At 39.0% G+C, this 25,335-nt stretch overlaps 1 protein-coding gene across 1 annotated transcript in view; it reads right to left on the bottom strand.

Annotated features, from left to right (window-relative positions):
• The window catches only part of LOC132402796 (synaptotagmin-14-like), a 165,197-nt gene that overhangs the window by 9,051 nt on the left and 130,811 nt on the right, over positions 1-25,335 (bottom strand). The window contains exons 7-8 of the mRNA XM_059985787.1: positions 16,610-16,799; positions 14,915-14,956 (exon numbers count right to left, since the gene is read on the bottom strand). Coding sequence (XP_059841770.1) covers positions 14,915-14,956; positions 16,610-16,799 — 232 coding nt within the window. The remainder of the gene's footprint in view (positions 1-14,914; positions 14,957-16,609; positions 16,800-25,335) is intronic.

The following is a 25,335-nucleotide window of genomic DNA, read 5'->3' as shown; positions in this document are numbered from 1 at the left end:
TGAAGAATCAGAGCCAAAAGAGTTGGAACATTATTGAGAAACACACAAAAAAACACGAGGTTCTCAGCAGGTTAGTCAGCATTTATGGAGGGAAATGAACAGCTAATGTTGCAGGCCAAGATTATTCGTCAGGACTGGAAATAAAGAGGGCAGAAGCCAGAATAAAAGGAAAGGGGATGGGTAGGATTACAATATGGCAGATGATAGGTGAACACAGGTGAAAGGGGAAAGACAGATAGTTGGGGGAAGAGGAAATTATGTCAGAAGTTGGGAGGTGATAGGTTGAAAAGAAAAAAAGAGCTGAAAAGGGAAGAATTTGACAGGAGAGGACAGTGGGCAATGGAATAAAAGGGGACAGGTAACCAGAAGAGGACAATGTGGATGATGTGCAAGTTGTGAGAGCAGGGAAAGGGTAATGGACCAAAGGAATGATAAACAACGGTGTGGGTGAAAGGGGGAGAGGTCTGTGATTATTGAAAATTAGAGAAATCAATGTTGATTTAATGAAGATAGAGACTACCTTGCTGAATAAAAAGTGTTACTCCTCAAATCTCTGTTTAGTCCCACTCTGGCAGTAGATGAGGCCATGACTAGACAATCATTGTGGTAATGGAAAGTGGAATTAAAATGGCTGGTCACCAGGAGAACTATGCGTTATGGTAGAAGGGGTGAAGGTGCTCAGCAAAGTGATCCCTCAGTCTTCATCAGGTATAGGGAACAGTGTTGAATTTGACAACCACTGGCGAAACATGGCCACCTGTCTCAGAATTTACCTGATATAACTGTGAAAAATAGAGTGGTTTAATCAGCTGTAAAATTAACAGAGAGTTACGTTGGATGGGTTCCAAAACCAACATTTCACCCAGCTCTATGGGCTTCGTATCTCACAAATTAGATTATAGTTCCTTGGTCTCAATTTTCTGATTAGAGTTTCAGATTTTTTTTCTATTTTGCAATCTTTCATTATTAAAACATAACTTATCAACCATAGATTGAACATGTGACTCAAGATATAAAACTCCAATAAACTAGATCATGCCAATACTATGGGGTCTTAATCAGATCATATACTGTATCCAAGTTCTGGATGTCTTCAGGATTGAAATTCAACAGTTCTCAAAAATCACTTGCCATGAGCAGTATGGTTTAGTTTATGTTAAATAAATATACCATGGTATTCAGTTTTTGCATATCGCTACAAAAGCCATTAAATAACTAAAGGATTAATTCAGAAATAATGAAGAAAAGACCATGTTAATTAAGTTTTCTAAAAGTCTTGATCATAGTATCTAATATTTTAACCAAGTTGATAAATTTATTGGGATTTTGCAGCACTTTTTTCATTTATAAAAGCGTTAATATTTGAAGCTCTAATATCACCTTATATATTATAGTGATGCACAGAATATTATTCCAAGTCTTCATGATTGTCCGCACAAACGTTTGATAAGGAGAGATGGCTAGTTCCAGCAGTATAATTTATCTTGATTACAGAAAACGACATTAGTTAAAAATCTCTTTTAATAAGCCAGCACAAATGGTGGACAGCTTCACTGCTGGCAAGTTTCTTTCACATGAAAGAGACAAGAGCCACTAATAGCAATCCTGTACTGCGACTCACCTCGGATTATATAAACCTGCCCACCTATCAAGTGTTTTAGACAACAGAACAGTCCATCTGACAACAGGGGGTGGAAAGCAGTAAAAGAAATAATGGCCAGATGTCAATAGTTGGGTGAGAAAGGGTCAAAGGTCAAAAGTTAAAACGAGGAACACTGTTTAATCGAGTGGTATAAGTCTAACAGTTTAGTAACAAGAATGGATTCAACAGAGAGTCTTAGCATTTTGGTGAAATGAAGCATCTCTTTATGACACAAAAGTGCAAGTGTACAATTTCTAAGAAATATAATTCACAATATCAGAATATAACTATTCTTTCCCTCATCATAAACAAGAAATTCACAGGAACTTGTTTCCTTTATGCTGTTTAGTGACATAATGTTGCCTATTTTAATAACCACATTGTCAAAATCTGTAACTGATTTTCTTTATAATTGAATCAAGTAATTTTGTGAATTATCAAGATATTAGTTACCATACTAAAACATAATTCTATCCAACACCTTGAAGGATGGGCCTTCAAGTGTCACTTGAGGAAGGTTAACAAGTCCTCTTAAGATAAATATATGTAACTTTGCAAAGATTTTCTTTTTAAGTGCCATTTATTTCTACACACAGTAGTAGTGCAACAATTATAAATTTTGACGAGATGAAAATATAAGTTTTTGACTGTTGTATATCTTAGCAGTTAGACTGTAAGACATAGTGTAAGAGCAGAATTAGGCCTTTCAGTCTATCAAGTCAGCTCCGCCATTCAATCATGGCTGATCCTTCTTTTCCCCTCCTCAGCCTCACTACCAGCCTTCTCCCCATATCCTTTGATGACATGTCCAATCAAAAAACTCTCAATCTCTGACTTAAATACACCCAACGACCTGGCCTCCGTAGTTGCCTGTGGTAAAAAAATTTCCACAAATTCACCATCCTCTGGCTGAAGAAATTTCTCCACGTCTGTTTTATATGAATGCCCTCTATCCTGATGCTGGGCCCTCTTGTCCTATACATCCCCACCATGAGAAACATCCTTTCCACATCTATTCTTTCTAGGCCTTTCAACGTTCAAAAAGTTTCAATGAGATTCCCCCGCCCCCCGCAGCCTTCTAAATTTCAGTGAATACAAGCCTAGAGCCATCAAACATTCCTCATATGATGACCCTTTCAGTCCCAGAATCATCACTGCGAACCTCCTCTGGACCCTCTCCAATGCCCGCACATCTTTTCTTTTGATAAGCAGCCCAAAACTGTTCAAGGTGAGGCCTCACCAGTGCCTAATAAAGTCCCTCTGCATCTCAAATTTTTGGAAATATCCTGCATATTTATTTCTTCTACCAAAATACAGGACCATGCATTTTCTAAAATTGTATTTCATTTGCCACTTTCTTGCCCTACTCTCCAACCTGTCTAAGTCCTTCTGCAGCCTTCCTGTTTCATCAACATTACCTAGCTCTCTACCAATCTTCATGTCATCTGCAAACTTGGCAACAAAGCCATCTATTTCATCATCTGAATCATTGATCTGCAGCATAAAAAGAAGCAGTCCCAACACTGACCCCTGCAGAACACCACTAGTCACAGGCAGCCAACCAGAAAGGAATTGTTTTAGTCCCGCACCTTGCCTCATACCCACCAGCCAATGCTCTAACAATGCTAGTAACTTTCTTGTGATACATTAGGCTCTTAACTTGGCAAATAGCCTCATGTGTGACACCTTGTCAAAGGCTGTCTGAAAATCCACATACAACATCCACTACATCCCCTTTATCTATCCTACTTGTAATCTCCTCAAAGAATTCCAACAGGTTCATCAAGCAAGATTTTCCCTTAAGGAAACCATGTTGACTTTGTCTTACCTTGTCCTGTGTCACCAAGCGCTCCATAACCTCATCCTTAACAATTCACACGAACATCTTCCCAACCACTGAGGTTAGACTAACTGGTCTAAAATTTCCTTTCTGCTGCCTCCCTCCTTTCTTAGAGTGGAGTGACATTTGCAATTTCCCAGACCTCAGGAACCATGCCACTGTCCAATAATTCTTAAAAGATCATTACTAATGCCTCCACAATCTCTACTGTTACCTCTTTCAGAACCCTAGGTTGCAGTTCATTTGGTCTAGGTGACCTTTAGGTCTTTCAGCTTTTTGAGTACCTTCTCCCTTGTAATAGTATCTGCACTCATTTCTCTTCCTTCACACTCAATACCTGGCACAATGCTAGTGTCTTCCACAGTGAAGACTGATACAGAACATTCATTTAGTTCAGAATCAGGTTTATTATCACTGGCATGTGGTGTGAAATTTGTTAATTTAGCTCATCTGCTATCTCCTTGCCCCTGTTATTGTTTTTCTGACCTTATTTTCTAGCAGTCCTATATCCACTCTCATCTCTTATTTTTTTATATACTTAATATGACTTTTACTATCCACTTTGATATTGTTTGCTTGTTTCTTTTTCTATTTCATCTTATCCCTCCTAATGATTCTTTTAGCAGCCTTCTGTAGGGTTTTAAAAACTTTCTAATCCTCTATCTTCCTGCTAGTTTTTATTTTGTTGTATGCCCTCTGTTTAGCTTTTACATTACCTTTGACTTCCCTTGTCAGCTACAATTGTACTATTTTTCCCATTTGAGTATTTGTTTGATTTTGGAATACATCTATCCTGCACCTTCTTCATTTTTCCCAGAAACTCAAGCCACTGCTGCTCTGCTGTCAACCCTGCCAGCATCTCCTTTCAACTTACTTTGGCCAGCTCCTCTCTCATACCATTGTAATTTCCTTTACTCCACTGAAATACTGCTATGTCAGACTTTCTCCCTATCAAATTTCAAGCTGACCTCAATCATATTGTGATCACTGTCTCTAAAGGATTTCTTTACTTTAAACTCCCTAGTCGCCTCCATTTAATTACATAACACCCAATTCAGTATAGCTGATCCCCCAGTAGGCTCAATGACAAGCTGCTCTAAAAAGCCATCTCATAGGTATTCAACAAATTCTTGAGATCCATTCCCAACCTGATTTTCCCAAACTACCTGCATGTTAAAATCTCCCATGACTATCATAACATTGCCCCCTTCACACACCTTTTCTATTTCCCATTGTAATCTGTAGTCCACATCACAGCTATTGTCTGAAGGCCTGTATATAATTGCAGGCAGGGGCCTTTTATGCCTGCAGTTTCTTAACTCAACGCACAAGGATTCAACATCTTCCAATCCTATGTCACATCTTGCTAATGATTTGATGCCATTCTGTACCAGCAGAGTCAGGCCAACTGCTCTGCTTACCTTCCTATCATTTCGATACAATGCGTAGCCTTGGACAATCAGCTCCCAACTACAACCATCCTTCAGCCATGATTCGGTGATGGCCAGATCATATCCAACAATCTGTAATAGTGCAACAAGATCACCTTATTTCTTATACTCCGTGCAGTGAGATTTAACACTGAGTACTGTACTTGCTACTCTTTTTGATTCTGCGTTCCTAATGCACAGATGCTCACCCTGCTGGCTGCAATTTTGTCCTATCATCTACCTGTGCTTCATGACAGTCTGACTGCATGCTACCTTTGCTTTTTTACCATATGTCATATCCTGAGTCCCTTCACTCTGATTCCCATCTCCCTGCCAAACTAGTTTAACCCCTCCCCATCAGCTCTAACAAACCTACCCACGAAATTATTGGTCCCCCTCAGGTTCAGGTGCAACCCGCCCCTTTGTACACAATATACCTCCCTCAGAAGAAATCCCAATGATCCAATAACCTGAAGCCCTGCCCCCTGCACCAGCTTCTCAGCCACATATTTATCTGCAAAATTATCCTATTTCTACCTTCATTTCACCTGAAGAGTTAAGGATTTACACATCCAATCTAATTAACTTCAAAAATAATTTACTTTTGGGGAATAAAAGAACAGAGGAAGTGAAGCAGTAGAAAAAACAGTTTGTTATTTGGTAAGAAAATTATTGCACTTCTTCTGTGTTTATTGCAATGGCTTTGTACACTAATATAACAAAATAGCAAAAAATATTATCTGCAGTTCAATGCACTTACATTCATTTCATACAAGTGCCAGTATAACATGTAACTTGCCACTTAGTGTGAATGGCAAACATTTTCAAAATTCTGAAATAAAACAGAAAACTCTGGATATACTCATCAAGACATGCAGTATCTGTGAAGAGGGCTAAAAAGGTAACTTTTCAGACCAATTATCTTTCAGCAGCCAAGTGAATAACAAAAGATAGGTCTAAATGTGTAATTAGGTACAGACATATAAGAATATGAAATCAACAAAGGGAGGGATTTTTTTTAAAGCCTGAATGCTGTAAATGCAAGCTATGGGGCTACTGATTACCTGAAAGTGTTGAATTCTGTTTTGAGTCCAGAAAGCTGTGATGTGCCAAGTCAGAAAATGAGATCTTGCTCCTTGAGCTTGCAGTAGGTTTTACTAGATATTGTAGGAGGCCAAAGACAGAGAGTTCGGAGTGGGAACAAGTTAAAGTGATAGGCAAACAGAACCATAGAATCATGTTTTCTTTATGAACAGATGTGTTCTGCAAAGCAGTCAGCCTATTTTGTGTGCAGTTTGCTCACTGCAGAAGTAACCACATCATTAGCACCAAATGCAGGTTTGCTAGAACTGTTGGAGAGTGCTTAAACTAATTTGGCGGGGAATGGGAACCAGACTGATAGGGTTGAGGACAGGCAGATGATTGGACAAAATTGCAGTCATTCGAATGAGTTGAAGTGTAACATGGGGGCAAAATCAAAAAGGGTGATGTGGGCATTAATGAGTCATGCAGAAAGTCGTTCATAGTTAGGAGCTTAATATACTAGGATACCCCTTGTATGAAAAGGACAGGTAGGTAGGCAGGCAGAGGGTGTGGGGTGGTTCTGTTGGTAAAAAAAAATTAAATCAAATCCTTAGAAACAGGTGGCATAGGATCGGAAGATGTAAAAACCTTGTGTGTACTTAAGAAGTTGCAAGGGTAAAAAGGTCCTGATGGGAGCTATATACAGACCCCTGAATAGTAGCCAGGATGTGGGATATAAGTTACAATGATAGACAGAAGAAGCATGTAATAAGGGCAATGTGATAATAGTCATGGGGGGTTTCAATATGCAAGTAGATTGGGAAAATCAGGTTGGTGCCAGATCCCAAGAGAGGGAATTTGTGGAATGCCTGTGAAATGGTTTTTTAGAACAGCGTGTAGTTGAGTCCACTGGAAGAAATTCAATTCCAGATTGAGAGCTGTGTAATTAAACAAATTTGTTTAGGGAGTTTAAGATAAAGGAAACCTTAGGAGACAGTGATCATAATATGATAGAATTTGCCCAGTTTGAGAGGGAGATAAAGTCAAATGTGTCAATATTACAATGGAGTAAAGAGAATTACAGAGGCATGAGAAAGGAACTAGTCAAAGTTAATTGGAAGGGAACACTATCAGGGATGACAGCAGAATAGCAATGGCTGGAGTTTCTGGGTGTAATTCAGAAAGTGCAGGATACATACATCCCAAAGATGAAGTAGTATTCTAAAGGGAGGATGAGGCAACATTAGCTGACAAGGGAAGTCAAAGAAGCATAAAAGCAAAAAAGAGAGCATATAATATAGCAAAAATTTGTGGGAAGATCGAGAATTGTGAAGATTTTAAAAGCCAACAGAAAGCAACTATAAAAGCACTAAGGAGAGAAAAGATGAAATATAAAGGAAGCAAGACAATAATATATAGTATAAGAGGATACCAAAAGTTTTTACAGATCTAGAAAGAGTAAAAGAGAGATGAATGTGGATATTGGACAGGTGGAAAATTATACTGGAAGACACGATCAGTATGCCAGAAATTCAAGAGTGTCAGGGACAGAAGTAAGTGCAACTGCTAATACTAGGGGAAGCTGAAAGGTCTGAAGGTAGATAAGTCACCTGGACCAGATGAACTATACCCAAGTTTCTGAAAGAGGGAGCTGAAGAGATTGTCTTAATAATGATATTTCAAGAATTACTGGAAAATCACAAAAATCACTCCACTCTTTAAGAGGGAGGGAAGCAGCAGAAAGGAAATTGTAGGACACAAAGTACACTGTGGATGCTGTGGTCAAATCAAGACGTACAAAAACGCTGGATGAACTCAGCAGGTCAGGCAGCATCCGTTGAAAGAAGCAGACAACGTTTCGGGTCGGGACCCTTCGTTAGACAAAAAAGCTGGATGAACTCAGCAGGTCGGGCAGCATCCATTGAAAGAAGCAGTCAACATTTTTGGTCGGGACCCTTTGTCAGGCAAAAATGCTGGATGAAATCAGCAGGTTGGGCATCAAACTATGCCTAGCGATGCCTGCTGCTTCGTGGGTTATGTGGAACAGTCTATGCTCCAAATCTATACTGGTACTGCTCCCCAACTTTTCCTTCGATACATTGACAATTACATTGGTACTGCTTCCTGCGCCCATGCTGAGCTCATCAATTTCATTGACTTTGCCTCTAACTTTCACCCAGCTCTCAAATTCACTTGGTCCATCTTAGACACTTCTCTCCCCTTTCTCGATCTCTCGGTCTCCATCTCTGGAGATAGCCTGTCCACTGACATCTTCTATAACCACACTGACTCCCATAACTACCTTGATTATACCCTGCCAAATGCAAAAATTCTATTCTCTATTCCCAGTTCCTCCGTCTCTGCCGCATCTGCTCCAAGGATGAGGCTTTCCATTCCAGGACATCCCAAATATCTTCTTTCTTTAAGAATCGTGATTTCCCTTCTGCCGTCATCAATGATGCCCTCACCCGCATCTCCTCCATTTCCCGCACTTCGGCCCTCATCCCATCCTCCTGTCACCACAACAGGGACCATGTTCCCCTTGTCCTCACCTATCACCCCACCAGCCTCCGGATCCAGCATATTATCCTCCACAACTTCCGCCACCTTCAACAGGACCTCACCACTAAGGACATCTTTCCCTCTCTACCCCTCTCTGCTTTTTGCTGGGATCGTTCCCTCCACGACTGCCTGGTCCACACATTCCTCCCCACAGATCTCCCACCTGGCACTTATCCCTGCAAGCGTAAGTGCTACACCTGTCCCTACACCTCCTCTCTTACCACCATTCAGGGTCCCAAACAGTCCTTCCAGGTGAGGCAACACTTCACCTGTGAGTCTGTTGGGGTAATCTATTGCATCCGGTGGTCCCGGTGCGGCCTCCTCTACATCGGCGAGACCTGACGCAGATTGGGGGATCACTTCGTCAAGCGCCTACACTCAGTCCGTCACAACAGACAGGATCTCCCAGTTGCCACTCACTTCAACTCTCCTTCACATTCCCATTCAGATATGTCCATACATGGCCTCCTCTACTGCCATGATGAGGCCAAACTTCGGTTGGAGGAACAGCATCTCATATACCGTCTGGGTAGTCTCCAGCCCCTTGGTATGAACATCAAATTCTCCAACTTCCGGTAATTCCCTCCTTCCCCCTTCCCCATCCCACCTTCACTCTGTCTCCTCTTCTAGCTGCCTATCACCTCTCATGACTCTGCCTTCTTCTGCTACCCATACTACCCTTAGATTCTTTCTTCACCTCTCCTGCCTATCCCCTCCCTGCTTCCCCTCCCCCACCCCTTGATCTTTCCTCTGATTGGTTTTCCACCCTCCCCCCGCCTTCTTTATAGGGCCCCTGCCCCCTCCTTCTTTAGTCCTGACGAAGGGTCTCGACCCGAAACGTTGACTGCTCCTTTCAACGGATGCTGCCCGACTTGCTGAGTTCATCCAGCTTTTTTGTACGTCTTAAATTGCAGGACAGTTAGCCTGACCAGTGGTTAGGAAGATGTTGAAGTCCATTTCCAAGTTCAATGTTCATAGTAAATTTATTACCAAAGTACTTATATGTCAACATATGCAAACCTGAGATACTTATTTTTGTGGATATACAAGAAACATCTAAGAACATAACAAAATCAATGTAAGACCACACACAATGGGACGGACAAACAAGCAACGTACAAAAGAGAACAAACTATGCAAATACAAAAGTAAGTAAATAAATAAGTAAATCAGTGTGTGTGTGTGTGTGTGTGTGGGGGGGGGGAAGAGAGAGAGAGAGAGAGAGAGAGAGAGAGAGAGAGAGAGAGAGAGAGAGAGAGAGAGAGAGAGAGAGAGAGAGAGAACGAACATCACATGAAAAATCCCTGAAAGTGAGTCCATAGGTTTTGGCAACAGTTCAGACAGGGCAAGTGAAGTTATCCCCTCTGGTTCAAGAGCCTGATTGTTGAGGGGTAATAATGATTCATAAACCTGATGGTGTAGGTCCAGAGGCTTCTGAGCCTTCTTCCTGAAGATAGCAGCAAGAAGAGAGCATGGTCTGAGTGGTGGGGGGGTCCCTGATGATGGATGCTGCTTCCCTGGAAGAGCACTCCCTGTAGATGTGCTCACTGACACAGAGGGCTTTACCCATAATGGATTGGGATGATTCCACTACTTTTTCGTAGGAATTTCCATTCAAGGGCATTAGTGTTTCCAAACCAGGCTGTGAAGCAACCAGTCAATAGACTCTCCACCACACATCTGTAGAAATTTGGCAAAGTCCTAGATACCATGACAAATTTTTGCAAACTTCCAAAGAAGTAGAGGTGTTGCTGTTCTTCCTTTGTAATTGCACTTACACGCTGGGCCCAGGTCAGATCCTCTGAAATGACAAACTGAAGAGTTTAAAGTTGCAGACCTGATCCCTTGATGAGGACTGGCTCATGGGCTTCCAGTTTCTTACTCCTGAAATCAATAATTTGCTCATTAGTCTTGCTGAAGTTAAGAGCTAGTTGTAATGGCACCACTCAGCCAGATTTTTAATCTTCCTCCTATATGCTGATTCATCACCACTTTTGATTCGATCAATGCCAGTAGTGTTGTCAACAAACTTAAATAAGCTAAAGCGTACAGCCTTGTAGTGCACCTGTGCTAATGGAGATTGTTACCAACCCAAACTGACTAGTGTCTGCAAGTGAGGAAATCGAGGATCCAATAGCATAAGGAGGTATCAAGGCCAAAGTGTTGAAGCTTATTGGTTAGCTTAGAGGGGAAGATGGTATTGAATGCCAAGCTGTTGTCAATAAGAGCATCCTGAGATATCGAGATATTCCACAGTTGCATGAAGAGCCAATGAAATGGCATCTGCTGTGGAACCGTTGTGCTGGTAGGCAAAATGGAGCAGATCCAAGTCGCTGAGAGGAGGAATTTCTTTAGCCAGAGAATAGTGAATCTGTAGAATTTATTGCCACATCAGCTGTGGAGGCCATGTCATTGAGTATGTTTAAACAGGAGGTTGATAGGTTCATTAGTCAGGGTTCATAACTAACGTGGAAAAAGCAGAAGAAGTTTACAGAAGTTGAAGGCAGAGTTAAGATGGTGCTAAACAGCGCCTCCTTTGCTTGCATCTTCGGAATCAACTCTATTTCCATCTTTATTTTTCGCTTTCAGGATTCTTTTGAAGACCATGACCTGGAGTTACACGCAGACTTCGGTTCTTTGCGGGAATGGGATCTGTTCATGGGGTTTCAGAACCTTTTGTTGTTGTTCGGCATGCCAAGGTTTCAGCCTGAAAGTCCAGCTCGAAGTCAAAGCCTAAGATCATGGGGCTCTGGAGATCAAGGGTTGGTTTCACGCAGGAGACCCATGTGTCGTCGGGCATGCCAGAAAATCTTTCACTCTGGGCCTGAAGACCCAAGATCTTTGCGATCTTCAGGCACAGAGCTCAAGAAAAGGGACAAAATGGACTTCTTAATATCATAATCAGCAGATTGTTGTTATGTCTCCCACTCACTGTGAAAATGGGGGACACCTCCCTAATAAGGGAGAGGGAGAACCTGTGGTTTGTCGATTGCCAGATGAAATGTGACAGCCTTTGGGGTAACTGCAAGGCCTGTGTCTTTGCTATTGCCTAGCTCACGCTTGTGCTTGGTAGTGGGTGTGCTTTTATTTTGCTAGGGGAGGGGGGATTGTTGCTTGCTGCTGCTTACAAGCAGGAAGGAGGAGCTCAGGGGGCCTTGGGGTTCTCACGTTTAACTATCAGTCATTCTTTGGGGCACTTCATGGATGTTTGTGAAGAAAAAACATTTCAGGATGTATACTGTATACATTTCTCTGACATTAAATTGGACCTTTGAACCTTTGAGAGAGTTTGTGGGGGTTAATAAATTAGTCAGGATGAAATCATAGAGGAAACTTGATGGGTTAAGTGGTCTAATTCTTTTCCTATGTCTTATGGTCTCAATACAGTACACTAAATTGAAAGAAGTCCAAGTAAATTACTGTTTTATCTGAGGAGAAAGACTGAATCTAAAGATAGTGAGTAGGGGAGGATATCAATGATGTGATGTAGCTGCTCAGGCACTGGCAGACAAGCCTCCATGAAGTGTGGCTAGTGAAGTTGTGCACCCCAAATGGAACAGCTCTCTGGAGCTCTGAAATACAAAGGGGGCAGAAGGAAAATCATTTCGGTGGGAACATTGTGCTGGAGATGTCAGCCTTACAAGCAAAGTCCATTGAATGTGGAGTTTGGTGGGATGAAAGGCAACAAAAGGGGAAACTTTATCCTTTCTGAAAGTAGGGGAAAGGTGGAAATGAGAGGTGTGAGAAACGGCACATACATGCTTGAGAGACTGGTAATAAGATAGATCGTTGATGTGCAAGGTATAATGGCCACAACAGACAAAATGGAGAGAAGAAAGTTGAAGAATGAAGTCCTTAAGAAAATGGGTTAAAAGAATGTGTACTAAATATCGCTCTAACAGCCCATAGATGCATAATGGATACTAGGTGCATTGAACTAGAAAGCTCCATGGTCCATGTCCAATCCTTCCCTACCATTCTACCATTTCTGTATTGCTATTTAAGCAAGGGCAACAAGATAATATCTTCTGGTTAGGACTCTTCAGCTTCCTGGGCTCAATCTTCTACATTTCACTTATCAAAATATAAAAAGGGCAAAATTACAGATAACTTTTTAGTTCTCATTTGAATACTTATACCATTCACAACAAAGTGCATGAAATAACAACCCAAAGAAAAGATTTTGTCATAAATCTGAGCACACACAATTGGGTGAAGTATACTAATATGGATTTAAAATTAGTTAACACATAGAAGGCAACAATAGGAATATATAAGTCCTTCTCAAGTTAGTAAGCTAAGACAAGTGGGATACCATAGGGATCAGGACTTTGGTCACAGCTATTCAAAATCTGTATTGATGACTTGTCAGAGGGGGCGAACTGCAACATTTCCTAGATTGCTGATGATACATGGCAAAGTGACAGTGTGGGTTGCAAGAAAGATGCAAAGAGCCTTCTAGACCAAGTGAATTAGCAAGATTATGAATGAGGGAACCAAAAGAAATATTTCCAAGTATCCTGATGATACAAAACTAGATGGATTATAAGGATATTAATATGGCTTAAAGGAGATGTAGATCAATTATGTGAGTGAAAGAGAAAATGGCAGATGCAACCTAATGTGAAAAGGATGAGGCCATCCACTTTGGCGCACAAAACTAGGTCTTATCAAGCTTGAAACACTTGAGCATTACAATGTTTTCTTTTTAAGTTGTGTCGCAAATGCACCTTACTATTTGTTAATTTACCAGTGATAATATTACTTTATGTGTTATGTGTGCGAGTTATATGTCAGTGTTATGCACCTTGGTCAAGAGGAACATTGTTTCATTTGGCAGTATACATGTATACAGTTGGATGACAACAAACTTGAACTTGAAAATGGAAAAGCAAGATATTTTTAAATGGTGAAAGAATGGAGTATATTGATCTGCAATGGGATCTCAATATCCTTGAGTACAAATTATTAAAAATTGATATGTAGGTGCAACAATTAGGAAGGCAAACAGAGTGTTATCTTTTATTACAAAATCATTTGAGTGAAGAAGTAAAGTTTTCTTCTTTGTTTTTCATAAGGCTTTGGTGAGATTGTATTACATAATTTATATATATATATATATATAGGTTTGGTCTCCTCTAGTTTAGGAGTTGCAGAATATAGGCCTGGCTGTTTATGACTAAGATGAGAAAAAAATATTTCTTCATTCAGACAGTGAGTCCTCTGGAATTCTCTCCTCCAATCATTGAATTTATTCAAAACAGAGATCAATAGGTTCCTGAATATTAGGAGAATGCAGATATTGGGATAATGCAGGAACATAAAGATGAGGTAGAAGATCAGCCTAAACTTACTCCTAATGCTTGCGCTTTTATGTTTGTATATTTCCAGAGTTCAACAATTTATCTTTTGGTATTGCACCTCCCCTGTCTACTATAGTGTTTTCTTCATCCCTCCACTTTTTTTCCTGAATCTTAAAGGAATGTTCCCTTCATCTTTTCCTAGTTTTATTGAAAGGTTAATCATCAGAGATGCAAACTCCTCTTCCTTCTCTACAAATGCTGCCTGATCTGTTGAGTATTTCCAGCATTTTCTGTTTAATTTCAGATTTTCAGCAGTCTTTGTATTTTATTTATTGATTCTATTTTCCAAAATTGCCTGTGAAGATGCTTTCAGAAATGTAGTGGTGCAATCCAATTATCTGCCAAAAATAACTTGAAGATTTGAAATTCACAATCATAACTAAAGTCAGTGAAATGCCAATCATACACGTGTCACACCACCAAAAATGGCACTTTTCAATGGCCAGTGTTTCATTTTGAGTAGCTTCAAGTTGAGCAACTTAATGATCATAACCAACTTGTGGATATGTTCCAGGACAAAATTGTATTCTTAGCCCATAATGTGATGCAAAACACATGGAGCCATATTTAATATCACATGTGCTTTGAAGCCCCAGGATTCCATTGTACCAGGCAGTAGCCACCTTTAATAGAACTGATAATTTTTACCAGAGCAAATACCTACCAGAAAAGTGACATAAATTCTTGTTAAAACAACTGTAAAATAATTGTGCAGTTACAGAAAGTGGCATCAATCAATTTTACTATGGCAAATGCCATTATTCTTAAGTTAATGCACAATATTCCCACAATAACAAACTGATTCGGGTGTGTTATACTTACAGAGTGTAATTATTGAACAATAAATAGATGATTATATTTGCATTTTGCTTTAGATTTTATAACATCTTTTATATTTGTTAGAATTTGTAGTAGTTCCTCTTAACTAGTTACATTTAAGAACTTTTTTTTTAATGTGGGCTTGCTAAGAATGCAAGGATCCAAAGATATTCACAACCTGACCTAAAACAATTACAATTTGTATACTTTGGTAATGAAGCAAAATAACACAAACCTAATTTATTTTTCGTTTTTCTGCAACGGAGGTGAATTTGATCTGAAAGTCAAAACATTTTAACATTAATTTGTATTGTTTTAGATCTGATCAAAATATCACACAGGGCAGTGCTGGAATTCCATGAGTTTTAGCAAAATTTGTTTTCTCTAGCAAGCAATTTCAATGATTTGGGGAATGTGTACAGTGTTAATTTGTAAAACGATAGAAGTATCAAGTGAAATTATTTAAGAGAACCTTTTCATGACTGTTTTTGAAGTGACACTAAAATTAGCCATTTTGTACAATTCATTTGCTTCACTTTGGTTTCTTTTTATTCAGTCACTTAGATGCTAGTTTTATTGCTATTTGTACTAAGTAAAATATAATACCTCAGCATGAATAAAATTTATTTTGTTCAGCTGTTATATGAAGCTAGAATGTGCTATTAGTTGAGCACATTTGTACTGTATAACAACCATTATTCACTATTTTAATTAAGCTATTATTATTTCAAAGCATTTATCTCCAGTAGTGATTTCTAACCTATCTGAATATTATTATTGGGAGACTTCAGTTACTTAAAATATCCTATGGCAGTATCATCTTTAGAAGCATTTTATTATTTGTATTGTAAATTAAGTTGATATGTGTGGATGTCAAGCATATCATATGTAACATTTTACATTATTATCTGAACTCAGTAAGGCAATATACCATACCCATTTTTGCAGCAGCAACTAATCCCAAGTCTCATGCAGGATAGTTACAGTTTAAGTTTTCTTTTCCTGCACAGGCAAACGCTGACCCCTTACCCCAAATTCAGAAATTCAGCCACTATTCCACCAAACAAGTATCCGCATTTCTTTTACTAACTGAGAGATCACAAAAAAAGGTTGAGAGTGCTCATTTAGTGATCAATTACTGATGGTGTCACTAATTATATTGTATTTGACACCAAGCACATATGTTTAATAAAATATCTCATAAAGCAGGGATTTTCACTTTAGTAGCCTGGATTACTGATTTGAGTATTTGAAGAGAAAGTAGACAGTATTAAACAATGCCAATTGGAGCATTCACCCTTTGGCAGGATTTTTTGATATTATATGAAAAGTAATTAAAAATTTATTATTTTTGTCTTTTTTGATTGGACTACTGAGAAATAAATGTAGAAAATCTAATTACTCATTCATGAGGATCTAGTACAAAGCATGTGAAACGTCTAGTAAATGATAAAGTGGTTATTCTTATTTACTACATGACTTTGTGCAGGAATTGGCACTGGTAAAGTCTGGAAGTAATAATAAGTTAACATAATAAAAAAGCAACATGCATACACAAGTGGAGAATGCAGACTATTACCTGATCAATGCAGAGACTCAAATAGCACAGATTAAGCACTAATGGCAAAGTGCTTTTACCAAAATAAGATTTGAGACTTTAATCCTGACCCATCTATATTTTCCTTACTAATTTGACATCTCTGCAGATGAAAAAGTCCACATTTCTCCACCGCCACACATAATTTCCAAAGAACATCAATTTACTTGAGTTTTCTAATTAATAACAGAAGAAAAATAACTTTATTTGGTGACCAGAGTGCCTGCACTACTTCAATAAGTTTTTTAAAAATTAAATGTTGTACAGTATATACTTTCAGTTTACACAAGTCACATTCATCATTACTGGATTCCAGACAAGTCTTGTACTCACTAGGTGGTCTATTCACTGCCAAGTTTTTGAAGTGGCTTCCTTTTATGACTTCAACTGACAGTCTGCCAGTGGTGGCATTATACAGCAGACCAACTAGAATTTCTGGTGTTGAGCCATGTGCCAGAGACTGACAGGAAGAAGTGCTTTCACTACAGGACATCTCAGACATGCTCATTTGTGAGTCACAGCCCTAGGAAAATAGATGAAGATATTAATATTTAAGGTATATACACCAAACAAATGCACTGGAAATGCAAATACCAAACAACTAGCCAACCAGGCAACAAATATGCTTTTATAAGACTAGGCTATCTTTTTCATTACATGCTTACTGAAATGATGACATTTATGTTTAGCTTTTTGATAATTGCATGCTTCTACATCTTTATAATATACAGTAAATTCACATTAGAGTTGTAAATTGTAGCATGAGTAATTTTGCCAAAAATGGTCTGCAAAATCTGAATGCATGCTTTGTTTTGATCATCTTTAATTATTCATACTTCTTCAAAGTGCTAGTACAGTCTGATATAAGGAGCAAAATGAAGTTTATGTGTACATGAAATAATAAGTTTTAACAATGCAGTAAAGTGCAATTATATAAAGTTATATCATTCAGAAGAGATTGTACAGATGCATTGTAATTCTGTCACCTGATTCAGCTCTACCTGAACCCTTCCTCTTAGGGTTTAGATTGGATGAATAGCCATGCACTAACTACACCAACTTTTGAGTATTTACTCCACACATTCAAGTGAGTGATCTTGTAACAAGACAATTGACTACTGTTATTCTTTTTTTCATTGTTATTCAACATCATTAAGTTCCAGTCCATCATATAACACTTCAAAATTAAGGGCCAAGTGAATGTAACACCAGGTTATAAATAAGCATGCCCCTTCATCAACCTTAAGAGTTGCGGCTGAAAAAGGGTTTGTGTTTCAGTTGCATACAGCACTTCACTTAACGGTTTCTCCTATCATTGAGGCCACCTAAATGCATTTTCAGACATTATTGCAGCCTTGAAAATTATAATCTTGGAGCATTGCAATGAAGAAAGTTTCCATGAAAAGAAGCTCCCAATGAGTGAGTGTGAAAGATACCTGTCTCCTTACAGATAATGCATTGTTTTGACAAAACAATTTTAAACAACAAAAGGTCTTTTCAATGGTTCGTTAAAATATAAACCTAGAAATTTTATTGCGCCCTCATATAGATCAGAATTGTGATACAGCCAGTGAAACTCTATCCAGAATTGTGCTGGATCCAGAGCTAACAGGTGAGAGAGATCCATCAGTTGACGCAATAGTGCTTCGATAGTTATGTGGCTGGGTAGCCAGAAATTCTTGTGGAGGTAAGTTGAAATTGGAGATCAGGGGTGTTGGTTTATCTTTGGTTAGCTTTGGGTTGATTGGGTAAAATGATGGTGGGTGAGGGCTGGAGATGACAAGGGATATTGGGACCAGGACTAATCAGAGGTCAGGCATACAGCCAGTCAGTGAATGATGGGTGAGATCAAAGTGGGTGTTTTGGTGTCATTTGCAAGGTGGAAGTGGTGAGTTGAAGGAAGGGGAAGTAAAGAGAATTGGTAAAAAATAAGATTTACAGACATAAGACCCAACTGTTATACTCCTAATATCTGAGAGCATCTGTTTTATGCCCTTACTGAAGATGAGCTGAGCTCAAGTTTGATATAAACAGTGGTTTACAGAAATGAACATTGAACAAAGAACAGGCTCTTCAGACCACCATACCAGTCTAAACCTATTTCATCTGCCAACATCTGTGATCGTAATCCCTCCAACCCCTGGCTGTTTTATTTTCTTGTATAAATACCTATTGGTGTTTTGTAAATTCACAACATTAAACTAATTCAAAGAGAGACACAGGAGTCTAAAATGTGAGTCTAACTTCATGTTTACTTTAAGTGAGGCGTATACATAACATGTGGTCGTGTGATTCATGTATTTATACATACAGCCCGTAATTAAACAAACAAGAATGCTTAATCAAACAATATGTACAAGCAACACACACACAATGCTGGAGGAACTCAGCAGGCCAGGCAGTGTCTATGTTAAAATGTACAGTCAACATTTCAGGCTGAGACCCTTTAGCAGGACTGGAGAAAGAAAGCTGAGGAGTAGATATAAAAGGTGGAGAGAGGGGAGCAAGAAACACAAGGTGATAGGTGAAACCGGGAGGGGATGTGAAGTAAAGAGCTGGAAAGTTGATTGGTAAAAGAGATACAGGGCTGGAGAAGGGGGAGTCCAATAGGAGAGAACAGAAGGCCATGGAAGAAGGTAAAGTGGAGAGGAGCACCAGAGGGAGGCAATGAGCAGGCAAGGACATAAATTGAGAGGGGGAAAGAGGGATATGGAATGGTGAAGGGGGGGGGGGGCACTACCAGAAGTTCAAGAAATTGATGTTCACGCCATCAGGTTGGAGGCTACCCAGACAGAATATAAGGTGTTGTTCCTCCAACCTGAGTGTGGCCTTGTCACGACAGTAGAGGAGGCCATGGGTTGACATATCAGAATGGGAATGAGAAGTGGAATTAAAATAGGTGGCCACTGGGAGATCCCACTTCACCTGGCAGACAGAGCACAGGTGCGAAACGGTCCACCAATCTACATCGGGTCTCACGAATATACAGGAGGCCACACCAGGAGCACCAGACACAGTGTATATACAAAATTACTCAAATATTATGAAATAATAAATACACAATATCTATTAAACGTTATTATGATATCTGTTTCAGTCTCCTTTCTCAGCAGTGAATTCCAGGCACCTACCACTCTTAGTGTAAAAGAACTTGCCTCCCAAATCTCCTTTGAACTTTCACTCTCTCACCTATATCCTCTAGGATATGACATTTCCACCCAAGGGAAAAGACATTCATGGGCTTCTTCTGCACTCTTTCCAAAGCCTGCACATACTTCCTGTAATGTGGCAACCAGAATTGTGTACAATGTTGCAATGGTGATGGAGTGATTTTTTTGGTTAAATCTTCTCAGCAGAGATTTTTCTATCTCTTACACAACTTACAATAATTTTGAAATTTTAGAAACTTTGGACTATTTACTTATCCTGTAACTAAAAAATAACCTTAGTTTCTATATGTCAATTAGTATTAAAATTAGGTGAATATTTCAAAAGGCATATACAAACCAATCAATATGGTTTGTTTGTTATGACAATTACACTTGAGGGTGAAATTGGCTTCTTTATCTAACTCACCTCCGCAATATTTCCAGCTTACCTAACATAGCTTCTACATCAATAACACCTTTAAAATGTTTAAAGAAAACTATTAAAATATCTACATAAATTCATATGTCTCACAATATCTGTGCTCACATGAGGTATCATCTTGTGAACCATTGTCAATAAAGTCAATATGGAGTATATAGGGAGAACTGATGAGTGGTTTTGGAACAGAGAAGTCATGAACACATTAAAAGACACAACAGGGTCAAAAGGCTAAATGTTCTGCTCCTGCTATTTTTTAGTAATTCAATTTAAACTATCAGGTTTAAATGTCCAATTTATTTTTCATCTTCCAATTTGCATCTCTGAGGCAGAATATGCCACTTAATTCAGACTTGCTTTCTTTTTAAAAACTTATCCAGTTATTTCTGCTTCCTGATGCTAAGTGATTGCTCTCTTCCTCCACCTACAATCAGAAACTGTGTCGGCAACCATTGTAAGGTACAACTCAACGGCCTCAATTTTCCCAAAAGTACTGAAAATAATTGGAAAGAGATATAAGAAAAATACAAAATAGACCAAAGAGGGAAATCACAAGTTTGTCACAGAACAAATTAAATAAACAGGAAAGAAAGGACAGAGAAACATCAGAAGAAAATAAGAAATGGGAGCAGGAAACATTAATGGATATAAACAGGATGAAGCAGAACATCACCAGAAGGGTCAGCAACTTTAATTCCTTAGTGTTATCATTTCAGAGGATCTGTACTGGGTCCAGCAAATACATGTCATACAAAGCTGGCACGGTGGTGCCTCTACTTTCTTATAAGTTTGCAAAGATTTGGCATGTCTTCTAAAATTTTGACAAACTTACATAGATGTGCAGTGGAGAGTATACTAACTGGTTACATTACAGCCTGGTATAGAAATTTCAATGCCCTTGAATGGAAAAGCCTACAACCCAATAAATCCTGGGTAAAACACTCCCTGCCATTGAGCACATCTACAAGGAGTATTGTTGCTCTCGCTCTCTTCTCACTGCTACCAGTAGGAAGGAGGTACTGGAGACTCGGGCTACACCACCAGTTTTAGGAACAGTTATTACCCCTCAACCATCAGGCTCTTGAACAAGAGCAATTTCATTTGCACTGAAGCTGAACCGATCCTATAGCCTGTGGACTCACTTTGAAGGACACTTCAACTCATGTACTTGATATTAGTTGCTTATTTATTACTATTGTTTTGAATTCTTCGCCTTTTTGTATTTACGCAGTTTGTTGTCTGTACATTGGTTCTCTGTCCATCTTTGTTGTGTGTGTTTTTTTATTGATTGTATTATGTTTCTTTGTATTTACTGTGAATGCCTTCAAGAAAATGAATCTCAGGGTTGCATATGGTAACATATATGTACTTAGATATTAAATTTACTTTGAATAAAGTAAAGAATAAAAGAAACAAAGAAGAAACAAGAGGAGGGAAAGAAATAAAAACAGAAACAGGCAAGTGAAGAGCAGCCATCTCCCCATGGCATGAAAATGGAAGATATAGAAAACTCATCCTTCAAGTGTTAATGAGGAATGTTAGTCTTCTTCAGCCACAGTGATGGCAGTTAAAAAAATCACCCCATGGAAAACCGAAATGGTAACATTTTTGATGTCTGTGCTTCAAGGTTTGGGTATAACCAACACTGCTATTTTCTACACTTTCACTGAATTGGAACAGGTCCCTAAACCTAGATTTAAGTCAAAAACATGGCATTCTCCAGGGTTACTATAGAAAGCAATGATGAATTATTCCAAATTTACATTTGAATCCAAATCTGTTTTGTATAGCAAACACAGCATTATTCTCTTTCAACCTAAGACCTTTGGAAATAAGCCATGGACAATCAATGCCAATATAGCTCTGCAATCAGCCTGCAAGATGAATCATGCCCATTTCCATAAAACTTCCTTCTCATTCAGATTTGTATCAGACCCAAGATTCTACTGGTGCATAATTTATCACCATCCATAGTTCTCACTTCTTGTAAATCTCCTCTCCAAACTGCAGTTTTCCAAACTAAAATCTATTGAGAGGAACCATTTTTTGTGTGATCTATACAGGATATTTGAAGGAACTATGTTAATTTACAAATTATGTTAATGTCATAATTCATATAATTTACCAAGTAATAACATTTACAAACTGTTTTTTTCCCGAGGTTCAAATGCAATAATTTGTAAGAAGCACTGACTGCTTCAAAACAATTTAGAAACATAGAAAACCTACAGCACAATACAGGCCCTTCGGCCCACAACGTTGTGCCGAACATGTCCCTACCTTAGAAATTACTAGGCTTACCCATAGCCCTCTATTTTTCTAAGCTCCATGTACCTATCCAGAAGTCTCTTAAAAGACCCTATCGTATCCGCCTCCACCACTGTTGCCGGCAGCCCATTCCACACACTCACCACTCTCTGCGTAAAAAACTTACCCCTGACATCTCCTCTGTACCTACTCCCCAGCACCTTAAACCTGTGTCCACTTGTGGCAACCATTTCAACCATGAGAAAAAGCCTCTGACTATCCACGATATCGATGCCTCTCATCATCTTATATACCTCTGTCAGGTCACCTCTCATCCTCTGTCACTCCAAGGAGAAAAGGCTGAGTTCACTCAGCCAAGTAAGGCATACTCCCCAATCCAGGCAACATCCTTATAAATCTCCTCTGCACCCTTTCTATGACTTCCACATCCTTCCTGCAGTGAGGCGACCAGAACTGAGCACAATACTCCACGTAGGGTCTGACCAGGGTCCTATATAGCTGCAACGTTACCTCTCGGCTCATAAATTCAATTCCACGGTTAATTAAGGCCAATACACTGTATGCCTTCTTAACCACACAGTCAACCTGCGCAGCTGCTTTGAGCGTCCTATGGACTCAGGTCCCAAGATCCCTCTGATTCTCCACACTGCCAAGAGTCTTACCATTAATACTATATTCTGCCATCATATTTGACCTACCAAAATGAACCACTTCATGCTTGTCTGGGTTGAACTCCATCTGCCACTTCTCAGCATAGTTTTGCAACCTATCAGTATCCCGCTGTAACCTCTGACAGCCCTCCACACTATCCACAACACCTCCAAGCTTTGTGTCATCAGCAAACTTACTAACCCATCCCTCCACTTCCTCAACCAGGTCATAGTTTTCATAATCAGAATTCGCTGAATTACTGAAAATCACAAAACTACTGTAAAATCACAAAAATGCTGTAAATCTGAAATACAAATAAAATTTGCTGCATTTTCTGTTTTTATTTGTTGAATTAGTATTTTGGTATATGTTTTAAATTCCACACATAATACAAAAACTTTAATAAATCAGATGAAAATGTCAATGGACCAGATGATCAAAAGCATGAAATCCAATATTTCTGAATTTAGACTTGTCCTTGCAAATAGCTGAAAGCATAAGAATATGACACCTGAAACCTGAGTTAATCTATAGTTAATTATTCCACTGAGATCAATTACCTTCATTTAAGTACAGTCCAGGGTTATGTACTAGAGGCTCAATAAAATCCACATCTACTTTTTGTACTTCAGGTTTCTGAATTGTAGAGCAGAGATCCAATTAGCCTGCCTATGGAGAGTAAGTTTCAGGTATGTTTCTTTTGCAGTAATACTTCTAGCAACTTGCAACAGCATGTCTAAAATCAGGCAACATTAGATGTTAAAAAATCTGTACTGGTTCTTTATTTCCGTGTCTATTCCCAATGCCTTGCATCATCTCCTGTTTCAAACATTTATCCGATTCTTACCTAACAGGGGCAGAGGTTTTAAGCTCCTCTTCTCAGTGGCAAACCTTTGTATTTCCCACAAGCTTTGAAGAAATATCTTCTAAGGCCACTCCTCAATCTCTTCAACATAATTTTAAATTGACATGTGTAGAAATTGATGTGTGATCGAACAACTTTTGTTGAGTGCTGTCTTAGGTGTATTTTCAATTGCACATAAGGTTAAGCCATTGTACACAACTTTTCAATCTTGCACTAAAATGTTTTGTTCGTGTGCTCTGCTACTGTGAATTGTACAAAAGAAATCAGATAAGTGCAAGACTAAGTCTGGGTATTATAGAAAATGAGAGCTGTGAAAGAGATCATCCTGAAGCTAGACTTGGGAAGTTAGGGTATCAAAAGTATGATTTTAGGTCTGAGGTGAAAATGATAAGGTTCAAGCAAAAATCAAAAAGAGGATTAGCATGGGATCAGTGAGATTGTGGTCAAGCTTAGTGTTTGGAAATGGGTAGGACAGGGGTCAACTGCAAAGGATCAGGAGAATTTAAGGGAACAATTGGCTAACAATCAACACAGATGGTGCAATTTTAAGCCAATTATCAGGTGTAGTTGATGAAGATTTTGTTATGCCAGGGTGAGGATAACTTCCTTGGACTGGTGATTGATGATTGCAGGGAAAAGTTAGAGACCCAGCTAAGTATATTACTTAAAGATTACCTTATAAAGGTTTTTAAGAAATACTGATGAAACTCTCTCTTAACCACTGTGGAAAAACCAGCTTCTGATTGAATGGACTGTGGACTGCTCGGGTCACGAACATACAGATGATAAATAACAGAACTTGCATCTAGACATACATTCTAGCTGTTGCATACAACTGCACATTTCTGTGTCAGAAACACAGAGGAGACAGAAAAATAATGACCATTTCATGTAACTCACAGCAAGTCTCCAGCTTTGCTTAATGTTTTATTTACATTGAATGCCATAGAGGACAAAAATGTTCTAAATGTTAAAATACTTGAAAATACTGGCCTTCCCTGATTTTACTCTTAAGCTGTTTTGCAAGTAATTTTAATTGAACTGGAATGCCGGTTATGATTACTTTTAGTGTTGCTTTATCCAAATGCTCAATTTCCAAAAAAAATTATTTCCATGCATTGTATAGTGTTTTGAATATTTTCACAATGCAGCAGTACATAACTCTCATTACTGGAATCTCATGTGGATAGGGTGGGGAAGAAAGCTTTTGGTATGCTGGCCTTTATAAATCAGAGCATTGAGTATAGGAGTTGGTATGTAATGTTAAAATTGTACAAGGCATTGGTGAGGCCAAATTTGGAGTATTGTGTGCAGTTCTGGTCACTGAATTATAGGAAAGATGTCAACAAAATAGAGTACAGAGGAGAATTACTAGAATGTTACCTGGGTTTCAGCACCTAAGTTACAGAGAAAGGTTGAACAAGTTAGGTCTTTATTCTTTGGGGCATAGAAGGTTGAGGGGGGACTTGACAGAGGTATTTAAAATTATGAGGGGGATAGATAGAGTTGACGTGGATAGGCTTTTTCCATTGAGAGTAGGGGAGATTCAAACAAGAGGACATGAGTTGAGAGTTAGGAGGCAAAAGTTTAGGGGTAACACGAGGGGGAACTTCTTTACTCAGAGAGTGGTAGCTGTATGGAACGAGCTTCCAGTAGAAGTGATACAGGCAGGTTCGATTTTGTCATT

Source organism: Hypanus sabinus, chromosome 12 (genome assembly GCF_030144855.1).
Source record: "Hypanus sabinus isolate sHypSab1 chromosome 12, sHypSab1.hap1, whole genome shotgun sequence".
NCBI lineage: Eukaryota > Metazoa > Chordata > Chondrichthyes > Myliobatiformes > Dasyatidae > Hypanus > Hypanus sabinus.
Note: the sequence above shows the minus strand (reverse complement) of the source record. Positions and strands in the feature narration are given on the sequence as shown.